Source organism: Theobroma umbraticum, unplaced genomic scaffold (assembly GCF_002168275.2).
Source record: "Theobroma umbraticum cultivar Fairchild unplaced genomic scaffold, ASM216827v3 scaffold_228.0, whole genome shotgun sequence".
Taxonomy (NCBI): Eukaryota; Viridiplantae; Streptophyta; class Magnoliopsida; order Malvales; family Malvaceae; genus Theobroma; species Theobroma umbraticum.
In genome coordinates, this window is record NW_018397274.1 from 384,862 (window position 1) to 397,828 (window position 12,967).

The 12,967-nt window shown below is 31.9% G+C and overlaps 2 protein-coding genes across 3 annotated transcripts; one reads left to right on the plus strand and one right to left on the minus strand.

Moving 5' to 3' along the window:
* Window positions 1–1,394: 1,394 nt before the first annotated feature.
* Window positions 1,395–4,846, minus strand: LOC110427099 (beta-galactosidase 15-like). Of its 2 annotated transcripts, none has more exons than XM_089785441.1 (12): window positions 4,685–4,846; window positions 4,371–4,579; window positions 4,219–4,285; window positions 4,034–4,126; window positions 3,803–3,946; window positions 3,517–3,711; window positions 3,339–3,426; window positions 3,132–3,250; window positions 2,476–3,048; window positions 2,222–2,390; window positions 1,931–2,069; window positions 1,395–1,776 (listed from the first exon to the last, which is right to left on the minus strand). In XM_089785441.1, exons 1-12 carry the CDS (start codon window positions 4,844–4,846, stop codon window positions 1,395–1,397), a joined length of 2,340 nt encoding a protein of 779 aa, XP_089641567.1. The 2 variants fall into 2 exon arrangements, with proteins under 2 accessions (XP_089641567.1, XP_021298184.1); XM_021442509.1 differs by having other exon boundaries at window positions 1,395–1,773; window positions 1,856–2,070; window positions 2,163–2,390.
* Window positions 4,847–7,543: 2,697 nt separating this feature from the next.
* On the plus strand, window positions 7,544–12,344 carry LOC110427192 (uncharacterized). Its single transcript, XM_021442645.2, has 5 exons — window positions 7,544–8,323; window positions 8,405–8,770; window positions 8,912–9,055; window positions 9,899–11,752; window positions 11,825–12,344. The coding sequence occupies exons 1-5, from the start codon at window positions 7,696–7,698 to the stop codon at window positions 12,181–12,183; spliced, it is 3,351 nt and encodes a 1,116-aa protein (XP_021298320.1). The 5' UTR covers window positions 7,544–7,695; the 3' UTR covers window positions 12,184–12,344.
* The last annotated feature ends 623 nt before the right edge of the window (window positions 12,345–12,967 follow it).

A 12,967-nucleotide genomic window follows, 5' to 3' on the forward strand; every position in this document is an offset into this window, starting at 1 on the left:
ATATTAATTAGTCTAGCAATAAATGAGAAGATTAATATGCGTCTGCTGAATGTAGGTAGAGCTTATTTATATAGCTCATTTGATAATGATATTTATATGAAAATCCTTGAAGGATTTAAGTTGCCTGAAGTACAATATTTGAATTTTTAAAAAATTTATTCGATTAAATTAAATAAATTTTTGTATAGATTAAAGTAATAAGATACTTGTAATATAATTGCCTCAGTGAATATTTGTTAAAAAATACTATAAAAATAATTCTATATATCCATGTATTTTATGAAAGGTTTTAGATTTGAATTTATCATAATTGTTGTTTATGTTGATGACTTGAACATTATTAGAATTTTAAAAAGTTATCCAAAATCGTGGATTACTTAAAAAAGAATTTAAGATGAATGACATTGAAAAAACAAAGTTTTGTTTGGGTTTTTAAATTGAACACTTGACAAATTAGATTTTTATCTATCAATCAAATTATATAACAAAAATATAAACAAACCACATCCATTGAGTTTGTTCCACATCCCATAGAAAAGGGATAGAATAGAACGATAAAACCAGTCTAAATGCTTTTAACATCCTATTTTGACAATCTTATTTAAAAATTGCAAAGGAAATATGTGTGATATTTTAAAAGTAATTTCTGCTCTATTTTTCTTTGGTATATTAGCATTGCCTTTAAAATGAGATAACATGCTAACGGTCTGAAATAAGAATTTTTCTAAAACTTTTATTTTAGTAGAATTTTTTTATTCATCAATCATTTTAATCTTCTAAAATTTCAATATATTTTTTTCTCTCTGTTCACACACGCACCAAGTGTGTCTACAGTTCTGGCGGAAATAAAAGAATAATATTATGAATGGCAAATTAATTATGAAGAGCTAATATTATTGCATGAGGATTCTGTTGACGGAAGGCAAAGACTAGATTGGTGCTGTAATAGGAACATAGGGCTCTTGCTTTCGCTGACTTAAAATTTTTATTGGAACATAGGCTTTGATGTAGGTGAAAAGCAAAGTGATTCGATTGCAACATGCCAAGTTTCCCATTCCATCAATTGGAAAAAGGATTGCTTGCAACATGGGGTGGAATTTTGATTGCATCAATCACATTATGGTGGAAGACCAAGACAAAAAGGGTTAAGAGTCTTATGGAATTCTACCTAAATAACAATTTCAGAACAACATATTAAAAAGTAATATTTTATAAATTTAAATATTTATAAAAATTGTTTAGAACACTCCGACCTAATACCTAAATTAATATAAGCATACTATTTCCCCTAACTTTAACTAATATAAACAAACTATTTCCCCTAAATGCTTACTCAAAAGCCAGCAAAAGGTAAATCCTAGTATTACTTAAAATCCAAAAAAAAAAAAAAAATCCTAACAAACGGCCTCCACTGCTAGCCTTTTAACAGCACAATAAGCTTTTCCAAATTTGTCTTCAGAAATCTCAAAGGAGCATGACTCCTTGCCAACACATTCTTTCTCAAGGATGGACACTGCATCCTCTGTTGACTCACATTCGGTCTTCTTGAAGGATCCACAGACACCTTGTGGGTCGCCAAAGCTAGCGAAATTAATTCTTGAAATCGGTCGGTTATGACAAGACAGTGCCACCTTCTTTCCCTCATGAGCATTTATGCATGCCGTCCCAATCTCAACAGTCTGGAATTGTACTCCAGAAGGATTACCACCAAATTCTTCAAACAAAACCAATGTGTTCTCACCATCTTTAAGGAACGATCGTGGAACATGGTACCTATCAAATAACAACAAAAATTAAAACAAGAGTTTGGATTCACAATGTGAAATATTTATGTAAAACATAATTAATTGCTTACCATCTTTGAGTAGGTTCGCCACACTTAGACACACACTTCTTGTCACTATATGCACCACGATAATCACAAGCAGCAGTCTGGCAAGCGTGCTCATCAGCTATGTAACTGGGCCAATACCTACCAAGACTATGACCATTCACCCATGCATGGCCCTTGCCTAAACCTAGTAAGTCCACAACAACTGGAGCATTTCCCAGTGGAGCTTTGAAGGTTGTCTGCATTTTCCCAAGAACAACAATCAATAAACTAATCACAATAACAGTAATGTTACTATCCATACTATAAATAAATTGATGGTGCAAATTACCTTGTACCAAGTCATATTCCTGTCAACAGGAAGAGAATCTGCTGACCATTTCAACTTTGAAGGACAATCTGTTTCGTAAAGCTTGTTTGCAACTCCATCCAACCCGACCTTGTATGACCACTTATGTGATGATAAATCTTTGACTACTTTGCCATTGCCTTTGTGAGCAACCAATTCGACAGGAGACAGAACTCCAGTAACATTCAAATCAAACATGGGGCCATAGTTCTGTAGACAATTTGTCAATAAAATCATCAAAACTGATAGCAAAATTATGATGGGTGGTATATATGTATCTATATACGTTACATACCTGTAATCCAACTGTGGCACTGAGCAATGATATCAAATTCTTTCCAGGGTTCAGCTTGACTTCTTTCTCGAAAACATACTTTTGACTGCCATATTGGGCCCATTGAGAACCTATGTATTCTCCGTTGACATAAGCGTGAAGAACATGACCGCTATCAGTTACACGAAGGGTAGCCTTTCCAGTCACAAGGGGATCATCCTTGGGAAGCTCGACCCTTGTCATGTACCACAGATAGTCACTAGCATCATTTGCCATAGCTTTTTGATCAATGATCCTGTTAGCATGATGGTCTCCCTTCCCTTGCACAGCCGTCCTCTCGATATTCTCAGGTCTCCACACCCACTCCAGAGAATTGGGTTCATCCTCAGCCTTATTGGGTTTCTTTACCAACACTGAAGTTTGAGCATACACCTTTGCAGTGTTGTATGCTTCGTCCTTGCAGTCAGGAAGAATGCTAACAGACCATGCTGGAAGATAATAATCAATCCCTCCGAATTTGACCACAGCGTCTGTTTGATTGTGTGCATTACTCAAAAAGCAGCTTGATTTCTCTTTTGTCGAATAGAGAGTAGTCTAAATAATATAAATTAAAAAAAAATATTAGAACATATTTATTAAATATTATATTTTTTAAAATAAAAAAAAATCAATCTTACCGAAATAGAATTACCCAAATCTGTATTTGTGACGTCACCATGAGTAAGAGTATACTCCATCGAATGCAAGACATCATGAAGTTGCTTCAAATGTCCCCATTTTGGTTGATTTGGATTTCCTATTAAAAAATTAATTAACAATTGATGATAATATTTTAATAAAAAACAAAATTTATAGAGACATGAACTATGTATTGAAATTATTACCATATTCATCAAGAGGTGCATTGTAGTCATATGTAGTAGTGATATACGGGCCACCTGAAGTTCTACCAAAATTGGTGCCACCATGGTACTAAATGTTTAACCCAAGTTAGTAAAAAACAAAATATACACAATAAATTGTTTCTAATATGAGTAAAAAATTAATTAAAAAAGCACTGACCATGTAATAATTTTGGAAAGTACCACCCTTTTGGTAAAAACGAGCAACAGAATAAGCAAGATCTTCAGCTGTTCTATAAGGGTCAGCACCACCCCAACTCTTGAACCAGCCAGTCCAATTTTCTGTCCACATCTTAGGGCTACTTGGATTATTTGGTTTAAATTCGTCACAGTAAAAACCATTGCATGTGTTAATCTGATCAAAGAAGAAATCAAATATCAATTACTATAATAATTAATATTTATTAAAACAAAATTTACACATAATTCATAGATAAATGTATTACCATTGGCTTTGGAGCATCTTGTTGTTGACACATGATCCATGGGACACCAACGCCTAGAGATTCAGCCATATTAGAGCACCATTGAATATATTCCTTTCCACCGGCTCCATAAGGACCCATAACATTTCCAAATTCATTCTCAATCTGTACAAATTTGTTATAATATTAATTAAACATCATATATAATAATAATAATAATAATAACACTGAATCATTGATGTATATATATACCTGAGCAAGAATAATTGGACCTCCTTGCGATGCAAAGAGATTCTCGTTTTTGACCATATCAACTATCAAAGTAGTGAAATTTTGCATCTCATTCTGAAAAATTAAAAAAGGAAAACTATGTTACATATATAAAAAATAATTAATTAAAACAAATGAATAATTATTAAGAAGAAAAATCATTATACCATGAACACATCGTTTTTAGTTCGGAAAGAAACTCCCGGCAAATTGTGCAACCATACAGGAAAACCCCTAATAAAATAAAAATTAAGCTACGAAAATTAGTATTATAAAAATATCAAAATTCTAAAATACACAAAACAATTAATTAATTTACCCATAATTCCACTCAGCACAAACATAAGGTCCAATTCGAAGTACTGCATATAATCCTTCATCTTGAATGGTTTTAATAAACCGAATGAGATCAAGATTTCCACTAAAATCATATTGACGACGAATTGGTTCGTGAGCATTCCAAAATACATAGGTTTCAATTGTATCCAATCCACCTTCTTTGGCCTTTCTAATAAGATCAGGCCACATCTAGCAAAATAAAAGAAAATCAAGATCTAAATATATTTATATCAATAAATAAATTTATAAACAGAATAATTCGATTATTATTATTAACATGTAATAATATATTACCTGTGCTGTGCTTCTTGGGTAATGAATTGAACCAGATATTAAAACTCTATGTACTCCATCAATTATGAGGGATCTGCCATCATGGGTGACATTGGTGGCATTAACCTGAAATAAGAAAAACGAAATAATAATAGCAGCAAACAAAGATTTGAAGAACTCCATTTTTTTCTCTTCTGAACTAAATGGATAGGAAAGCTAGATGAATAGGAATAGTGGGGTGAATATTGTATTTATAGTGCTAAATTTTAAATATACGTATTTGTCTAAGATTATCATAAACAAAATTGTAATTGATTTTAGAATATAACTCAATCTCTATTTGAGAGTTTCAGGTACGATATAATTAGTTTAGTGTTTTTATATAATATTTCACCAAAAGGAAGCAAAACTTAGAGGAATTTGATCAATGAAAGAGTCATGACATGGATGTAATTAATTTTCAATTGGAAATAAATTTTCTTTGGAGAATATTAAAGAAAATTGTAGATATATACTAGCTCGTACTCTCACATCACAAAATTTTCTCAATAACAAAATGGAATCTAGCCAAAGGAAATAAGAAGAAATAAAAGCACATGTTTAATTACCATTTAAGCTTAATTATGGTTTAATTTGAAGACATAATCCTGCATGAATTTATAAAAAATAATTCTATATGATTAAAAGACTAAAACCAATATGCTTTTGATATTGTTGTCAAAATTCAATATGCTTTTGATATTGTTATCATAGTCAAAAGCAAAGTTATCAATATATGCAATACCTACAATACTATTAATAAGTTGATATATTATATAATTAGTATCAATTTACATAATTATTAATATTGTACGATACGTATTACATATTTTATGATACGGTATGATATTAATAAAAAATGATATATATTAATATATTATATTATTTTAAATAAATATTGAAAGTGTATCGTATGATACAGGTATAATAAATGTTTTTTATATTAATAATATGTTAAACAGAAAATTAGAGACATTATTAATTTAACTTAATATTTTTCACCTAATCAATTAAATTCGCATGGTTACTCATAATGCTCACATCATGAAACTCGTTGATGAGTTATAATTTGATGAAAGGGTAACTGCTAATCTTTATTTGTAGTTGATCATGTTGTGTTTGAGAAAGGCACGCGCTTTAATGCCATGATGAGCCACCAGTTTAGACTTGAAACTGCAGTGAAAGGTGAGGTCAAGTATGCAGGTAGAAGAAGTTGTTGCTGCTGCCATTACTTCAATTTCAGGACATGATTACCAACCTTTTAATTTTGTGTTCTATACAAACCTCTATTCCTACTTCAAACCCGATTTCATAGACTTTATAATATATTGAAATTCAATATTTTTATAAAAATTAAATATCATACTCAACTAATAAGTCTAATACTTAAATTAAAATAGCCAAATAAATTCAAAATCCAAAGGCTTTTCCAACAGATTGACTCTTATTCCCACTATTAATTCACCTTCAATCTTCTTGAAGATACGCACATACCTTATATTGATTCCACCTTCCATCTTCAACATTTATTCTTTGAAAGTAATTGATGTCTCAAACAATAGGCTATCACGTAATGTTCCAGTTCAGTTTTTTACGTTTTTGGCGAGGAGTTTAATTAAATTATATTGAGATGATGATTGCAAAAGGTCAGTTTTTAGGTTAATTTATCTTAAAAAATATATAATAATTAACTAAAATAAAGGGAAAATAAAAAAAATTATGGCCTAATTCATTATCAACAAAATATTTATTGATGATATTCGACAAATTTATTAATAATAATTTTTTATATGATTAAATTTCATAAAATTTTAATTGGTAATTTTCATTAAAATTATATTTTTTTTTCAAAAATTCTCGTTGGTAAAATTCCAAATTTCATATGAAAATATCCATTTCCAATAAAAAAATTCATAAACACAAATATCTTTTTTTTATTTTTTTAACTATTTTTGTTTTTTCTCTAATTTTTTATGTTTACTTTTAAAGATAATTACATAAAAATTAAAATACAACCAAATAGATAAAAATAAAATAAATAAAATAATAAATTTTTATTGCTAAAATATAATAATTTACAAAAATGCTTATGAATTCTAATTATATAAGAAAACAAAAAGGAAATATATTAGTAGCTTTGGTCATACATCATGCATAAACCAAGTAATTCCAAGGCACAACAACGAAATGCCTCACTTAACACTTCTCTTGTTCCCTAAATAAAAAATTCTCTCATTAAGTAAATCTTGTTTCTAATTATTTATAAAAAAAGGATTCGAATTTTATTTTTTTAAATAAAAAAATTATATATCAACTAATAAGTCAAGTACTCGAATACAAATCTTATCCAAGAAGTGCTCTTTTTATTCATCAATCATTCTAATCCTCTAAAATTGTTACCTTTTTTTTTTCTCTCCATTCACCCACGCACCAAGTGTGTCCAGAATTCTGATAGAAATAAAAGTATAATATTATGAAGCAAATTGATACAAATTAGAACCAAGCAAATTTATTACGTGAGGATTCTGTCGAGGGAAGGGAAAGACTAGATTGGTTTTGTAATTGGAACATGCAGGTCTCTTGCTCTTGCTGACTTAAAATTTTGATGGGAACATAAGCTTTGATGAAGCAAGGCGATTTGATTTCAACAGGGCAAGTTTCCCATTCCTGTGTCTTGTCATCAATTGGAGAGAGACTTCCTTGCAACATGGGGTTCCATCAATCATATCATAGTCTGAAAAGCTTGACGTATTGCGCGACTGGTTTTCATTTATCGTGGAAGACCAAGACAAGGGGTCAAGAGTCTGGGTGGTGGCAAGGAGTCCGCCTGTGCGTGTGGAATTCTACCTAAGCAATGCTTTATGGTCTTCTCTCAGAGTCTTGGTCTTGTTGACGAGTTGGTCCTTGAATCCTATTGAAGCAATGCTTTAAGCAAACTTCCTTAACCATCCTGCAATTTCCATCAATTCTGTTTCTTCATCCTTCCCACATCCATGAACATGAGAAAATTACATTTTCTCTCGTCAGCTTTGTTCATTCACTGCTGTTTCATGGTTAGCTACGCCATGATTGCTGTGAGGAACCTCACCACTGACCAGCATGCACTCCTCGAATTTAAACACCACATCATTGATCCTCAAAACATCTTAGCCAACAACTGGAGTAACACCCACTCTGTTTGCAACTGGGTTGGTGTCTCCTGCTCTGCTAAGCATAGCAGAGTCATAGCCCTGAGCCTTCCCAACATGGATCTTACAGGAACTGTCCCTCCACACCTGGGAAATCTCTCCTTCCTAGTGTCACTTAATTTGGACGACAACCACTTCCATGGCCATTTACCTTCAACCGTTTACAACATTTCCTCCCTACAGATGATCTCTCTTGCATCTAATGGTCTATCTGGTAGTTTGCCCCAAGATATATGTCGCCATCTGCCCAAACTTGAGGCACTATACTTGCACTTGAATGAGTTTGCCGGTCAAATTCCATCCAGCATAGATGAATGCAGCAATCTTCAGAATTTAACATTGTACCTCAATAGATTCAGTGGCATCATCCCTAGGAGTATTGGCAATTTAACAAGGCTCAAATTAGTAGACATGAGTGGAAATAATTTGGCAGGTAAAGTTTTTTTTTTTTTGGCCTTTTTAACTTTTCTTTGGTCTGAACAAATTATGACTTTGGTTTTCATTATGGTGACAGGTGAAATCCCTTGGGAAATTGGAAATCTTCTGAGTTTGGAGGAATTTGCGGTTGGAGACATGAGCCTAATTGTTGGCCCAATCCCAGCTTCCATCTTTAATATTTCTTCTTTGAAACTAATTTATCTCTACAACAATAGTCTATCTGGCAGCATTCCACAGAATATGTGTTACCATCTTGTAAATCTTGAGACCTTTGTTATATCCTACAACGAAATTTCTGGCCATATTCCTTCCAAAATAGGTGACTGCAGAAATCTTCAATATTTATCATTATCTTATAATCGGTTCAGTGGGTTCATCCCAAGGAGCATCGGAAATTCAACCAAACTCAAGAAGATATATGTAGGTGTTAATGATTTAGAAGGTAAAGTTCTATTGTTTCACCTTTTAATCTCAGTCTCATATCTATTAGAACATATAAATATAATTTCGATATGATTTGTAATATTAGAAAAATCGATTGCTTTATATGATTCTAATCTCATATTTTTACCTTTTTCATCAGGTGAAATTCCAAGAGAGATCGAAAATCTTATTGCATTGGAGTTATTTTCAGCCGTGGACATGCGTCTAAATGGGGTGATTCCACCTTCCATCTTCAACATTTCTTCTCTGGAAGTAATTGATGTCTCAAACAATAGCCTATCTGGTAATCTTCTGGTACAGTTTTTTTCTTTAAATTATGTTGAGATAATTATAAAAAAAAAAACTAAGTTTTTGGGTTAATTTATCTTAAAAAAATTATGATAATTAATTAAGATAAAAAGAATGTACCCAAACATTTAGTTTATTGAGATTTTGGTTCTCTAGAGACCAAACAACCTAAAATCAATTTTCAATTAAAAGTCAACAGCTTAAATAAAAGAGATGATTTTTTTCTTTCAGAGATCTTTTCTGGAAAAAGTCAAAACCCTGTCGGAAATAACTTTATTGACAGAATTCCAATAAAATATTTCATCAAAAATACTTATATGAGTTGTACCTTTCATTGAAAATGAAAGATATTGTTGATAATGGTCTGACTATTAACACCGGGAAATTCCATTGATAATATTAAAAAAATTCATTCGTAATAGTTTATTTATATATTATTAAATTTCCCTAAAATTAGCTGATAATTTTGGTTGGAATTACTTTTTTTGATAAAAATTTTCGTGGATAAAAGTCCAAATTTCTTTGAAAATATCCTTTTCTCAAAAAAATTCCATAAGTAAAAATGCCCTTTTGTAATTTTGTATTATTTTTGTTATTTTTCTCTAATTTTTTACATTTACTTTTAAAGATAATTACATAAAAATTAATTAAATACAACCAAACAGATAAAAATAAAATAAATAAAAAATTATTTATAGTATCTTATGGAAGCAAACGTGTACTCCCCTGCTTCTTCTTCTTCTTCTTCTTCTTCGTATCAGCTCAACTCTGTTTCCCACCAAATGCAACTTTAAGTTTTACATAATGATGCAATTGCATTTCCTTCTTTTTTATGTAGGTAAATTGCCAGACATGAGCTCTGTTTCAAATCTTGAGAGACTCATTGTGTGGGGAAACAATCTCAAGGGAAACATCCCAGACTCTATCTGCAATGCTTCTAAGCTCACTCTCCTAGACTTAAACAGGAACTCGTTCCATGGCCTTATTCCAAACACACTTGGCAATTTAAGGTTCCTTGAGGTGTTGCGCCTTTGGTCCAACAATTTGACCACACAAACTTCAAATGGTGAGTGGAGCTTTCTCTCTTCCTTGGCAAATTGTCGGCATTTGAGAGTTTTAGAGCTATCATACAACCCATTGAATGCCCTTCTTCCAAATTCTATCTCAAATCTCTCTACTTCACTCCAATATTTACGTGTCAATGATTGCAAAATTGGAGGCAAGATTCCCACGGAAATTGGCAGCTTAAGCAACATTATAGCATTAGGCCTTGCCCTCAATGAGTTGAGTGGATCTATTCCAATGACAATAGGAAGGCTTAGGAATCTTCAGGTTTTGCATCTTGATGGAAATAGATTACAAGGGTCCCTTCCACATGATCTTTGTGGTTTAAAGAGATTGAACAGATTATCATTAGGTGCTAATGAGCTTGATGGACCTTTACCGACATGTCTGGGTGATTTGACTTCTTTGAGATATCTGAACTTGTCCTCTAACAAATTGCATGCGACAATACCTTCATCTCTTTGGAGCCTCAGAGATCTCTTAAGTGTAGACTTGTCGTCAAACTCTCTTATCGGTCCACTTCCACTTGACATCGAAAATTTGAAGGTACTAATATATTTGGATTTGTCAAAGAATTTGTTATCAAGTGATATTCCAGACACAATTGGGAGTCTCGATGATATTCAACTTCTAGCACTTTCTAGTAATAGTTTACAAGGTCCTATTCCTAAATCATTGGGCAACTTGATAAGTTTGGAAGTCTTGGATTTATCAGACAACAATCTCTCTGGAGTCATTCCCAAGTCTTTGGAACAACTTCTTGATCTCAAGCATTTTGATGTGTCTTTCAATAGATTGGAAGGACAAATCCCCAGTGGAGGGCCCTTTGCCAACTTCATAGCTGAATCATTCATGAAAAACTATGCACTTTGTGGTTCACCTAGATTACAAGTCCCCCCTTGCAAAAATACCATCCATCGACAATCTAAGAAGGCCCTTGTGCATGTGTTGAAATATGTTTTACCAACAATTGCTTCAGTAATAACAATTGCAGCCTGCATTATTGTCTACAAAAAATGGCAGAAGAGGAGCACAAGTTCAGAAATTGGGGAAGATTTGATTCCGTTAGAAACATGGAGAAGAGTTTCATATAATCAACTCTCGCAAGCGACTAATGGCTTTAGTGAAAACAACTTGCTTGGTTCAGGAAGTTTTGGCTCTGTATATAAAGGGATACTTTCAGATGGGACAAATGTTGCAGTAAAAGTTTTCAAGTTACAAATAGATGGAGCATTTAGGAGTTTTGATAATGAATGTGAGGTGATGCGCAATATCCTTCATCGGAATCTGGTCAAGGTCATTACTAGTTGCTCTAATATTGACTTCAAAGCCTTGGTTCTTGAATATATGCCTAATGGGAGCCTTGAGAAATGGTTATATTCTCACAATTATTTCCTAGATATCTTTCAAAGAATCAATATAATGATCGATGTAGCATCAGCACTGGAATACCTCCATTTGGGACATCCAATGCCTGTAATCCATTGTGATTTAAAACCGGGTAATGTCTTACTAGATCAAGACATGGTTGCACATGTGGGAGATTTTGGTATTGCCAAACTATTGGGAGAAGAAGAGTCCATGAAACAAACAATTACACTTGCCACCATTGGCTACATGGCACCAGGTGATGTTTTAATTACCTATTCTAACATGTTTTAATTACCTTTTTAATTATTTAATTTTGTTTAACATACAGAATACGGATCAACGGGAATCCTTTCTGTAAAAAGTGATGTTTATAGTTATGGTATTCTATTAATGGAGGTCTTCACAAGAAAAAAACCCACAGATGAAATTTTTGCTGGAGAAATGAGTATGAAGCGATGGGTGGAAAGGTCATTCTCTGATGGAATAATTGGTGTAGCAGATTCGAGTTTAATGCATACAAAGGATGAATTCTTTGTTGTTAAAGCAAATTGTATATCATCTATTATGAGGTTAGCTTTGGATTGTTCGGCTGAATTACCAGAAGACAGGAAAGATATGAAGGATGTTGTTTCCATGCTCAAAAATATTAAAATAATGCTTCTGAATAACATTAAGGAGGATCAATAAAGTAAGGCATACATTTGTTTTTGTAGTTTGAGCTTATTTAATAGAATAAGTAGTGGTGCTGTTTTCCTAATTGTCATAGCATAAAGCTAGGGTGAGACTCTGGGAGAGATATTTTATGTTTGTACATGGGAAGATGAAATCCCTTAGAGAGAAATAATTATTGAGAAATATAGCTTTACTTATTTATATTTAGAAAATTTATTATGTCAATTTTTTGCTCATATAAGTGAATTTAAGCCCAAAAGAAAATTATCATTTACATTAATCATAAAAATTTTAAACTTCACAAACGAAGTTAGGAGTTTACAAATGTTTCATTATAATATATATTGTCATGAGAATATATATATATATATATATATATATATATATAAAGAGGAAACTTATCCTATACATTACCATGGAAGACACACCATACTACCAATAGATAAAGGTGGTAAAATTTGACTGAACCAAAAATATTGTTCAAATTAACCCAAAATCAAACTTGACTCATCAGAACTAACCAAAAAAATAATTTAGTTGAACCAAAAAATAATTGAATTTGAACAAGTCATGATCTAAACTTTAGGTGATCTGAACTTGCAATGAATCGAACTTAAAATAATTCAAACTTAAGGTGATTCAAACCTACAACAACTTGAACACGAGATCGATTTGATTCGAAATTCATAAAAACTTGAATTTATAATTTGATATAAATTTAATTTTTAATTTTTTTTGAAATGTACACAAATTTATTACTAATTGCCGAAATCAAAAAAGATTTTGAATTTTTATGATT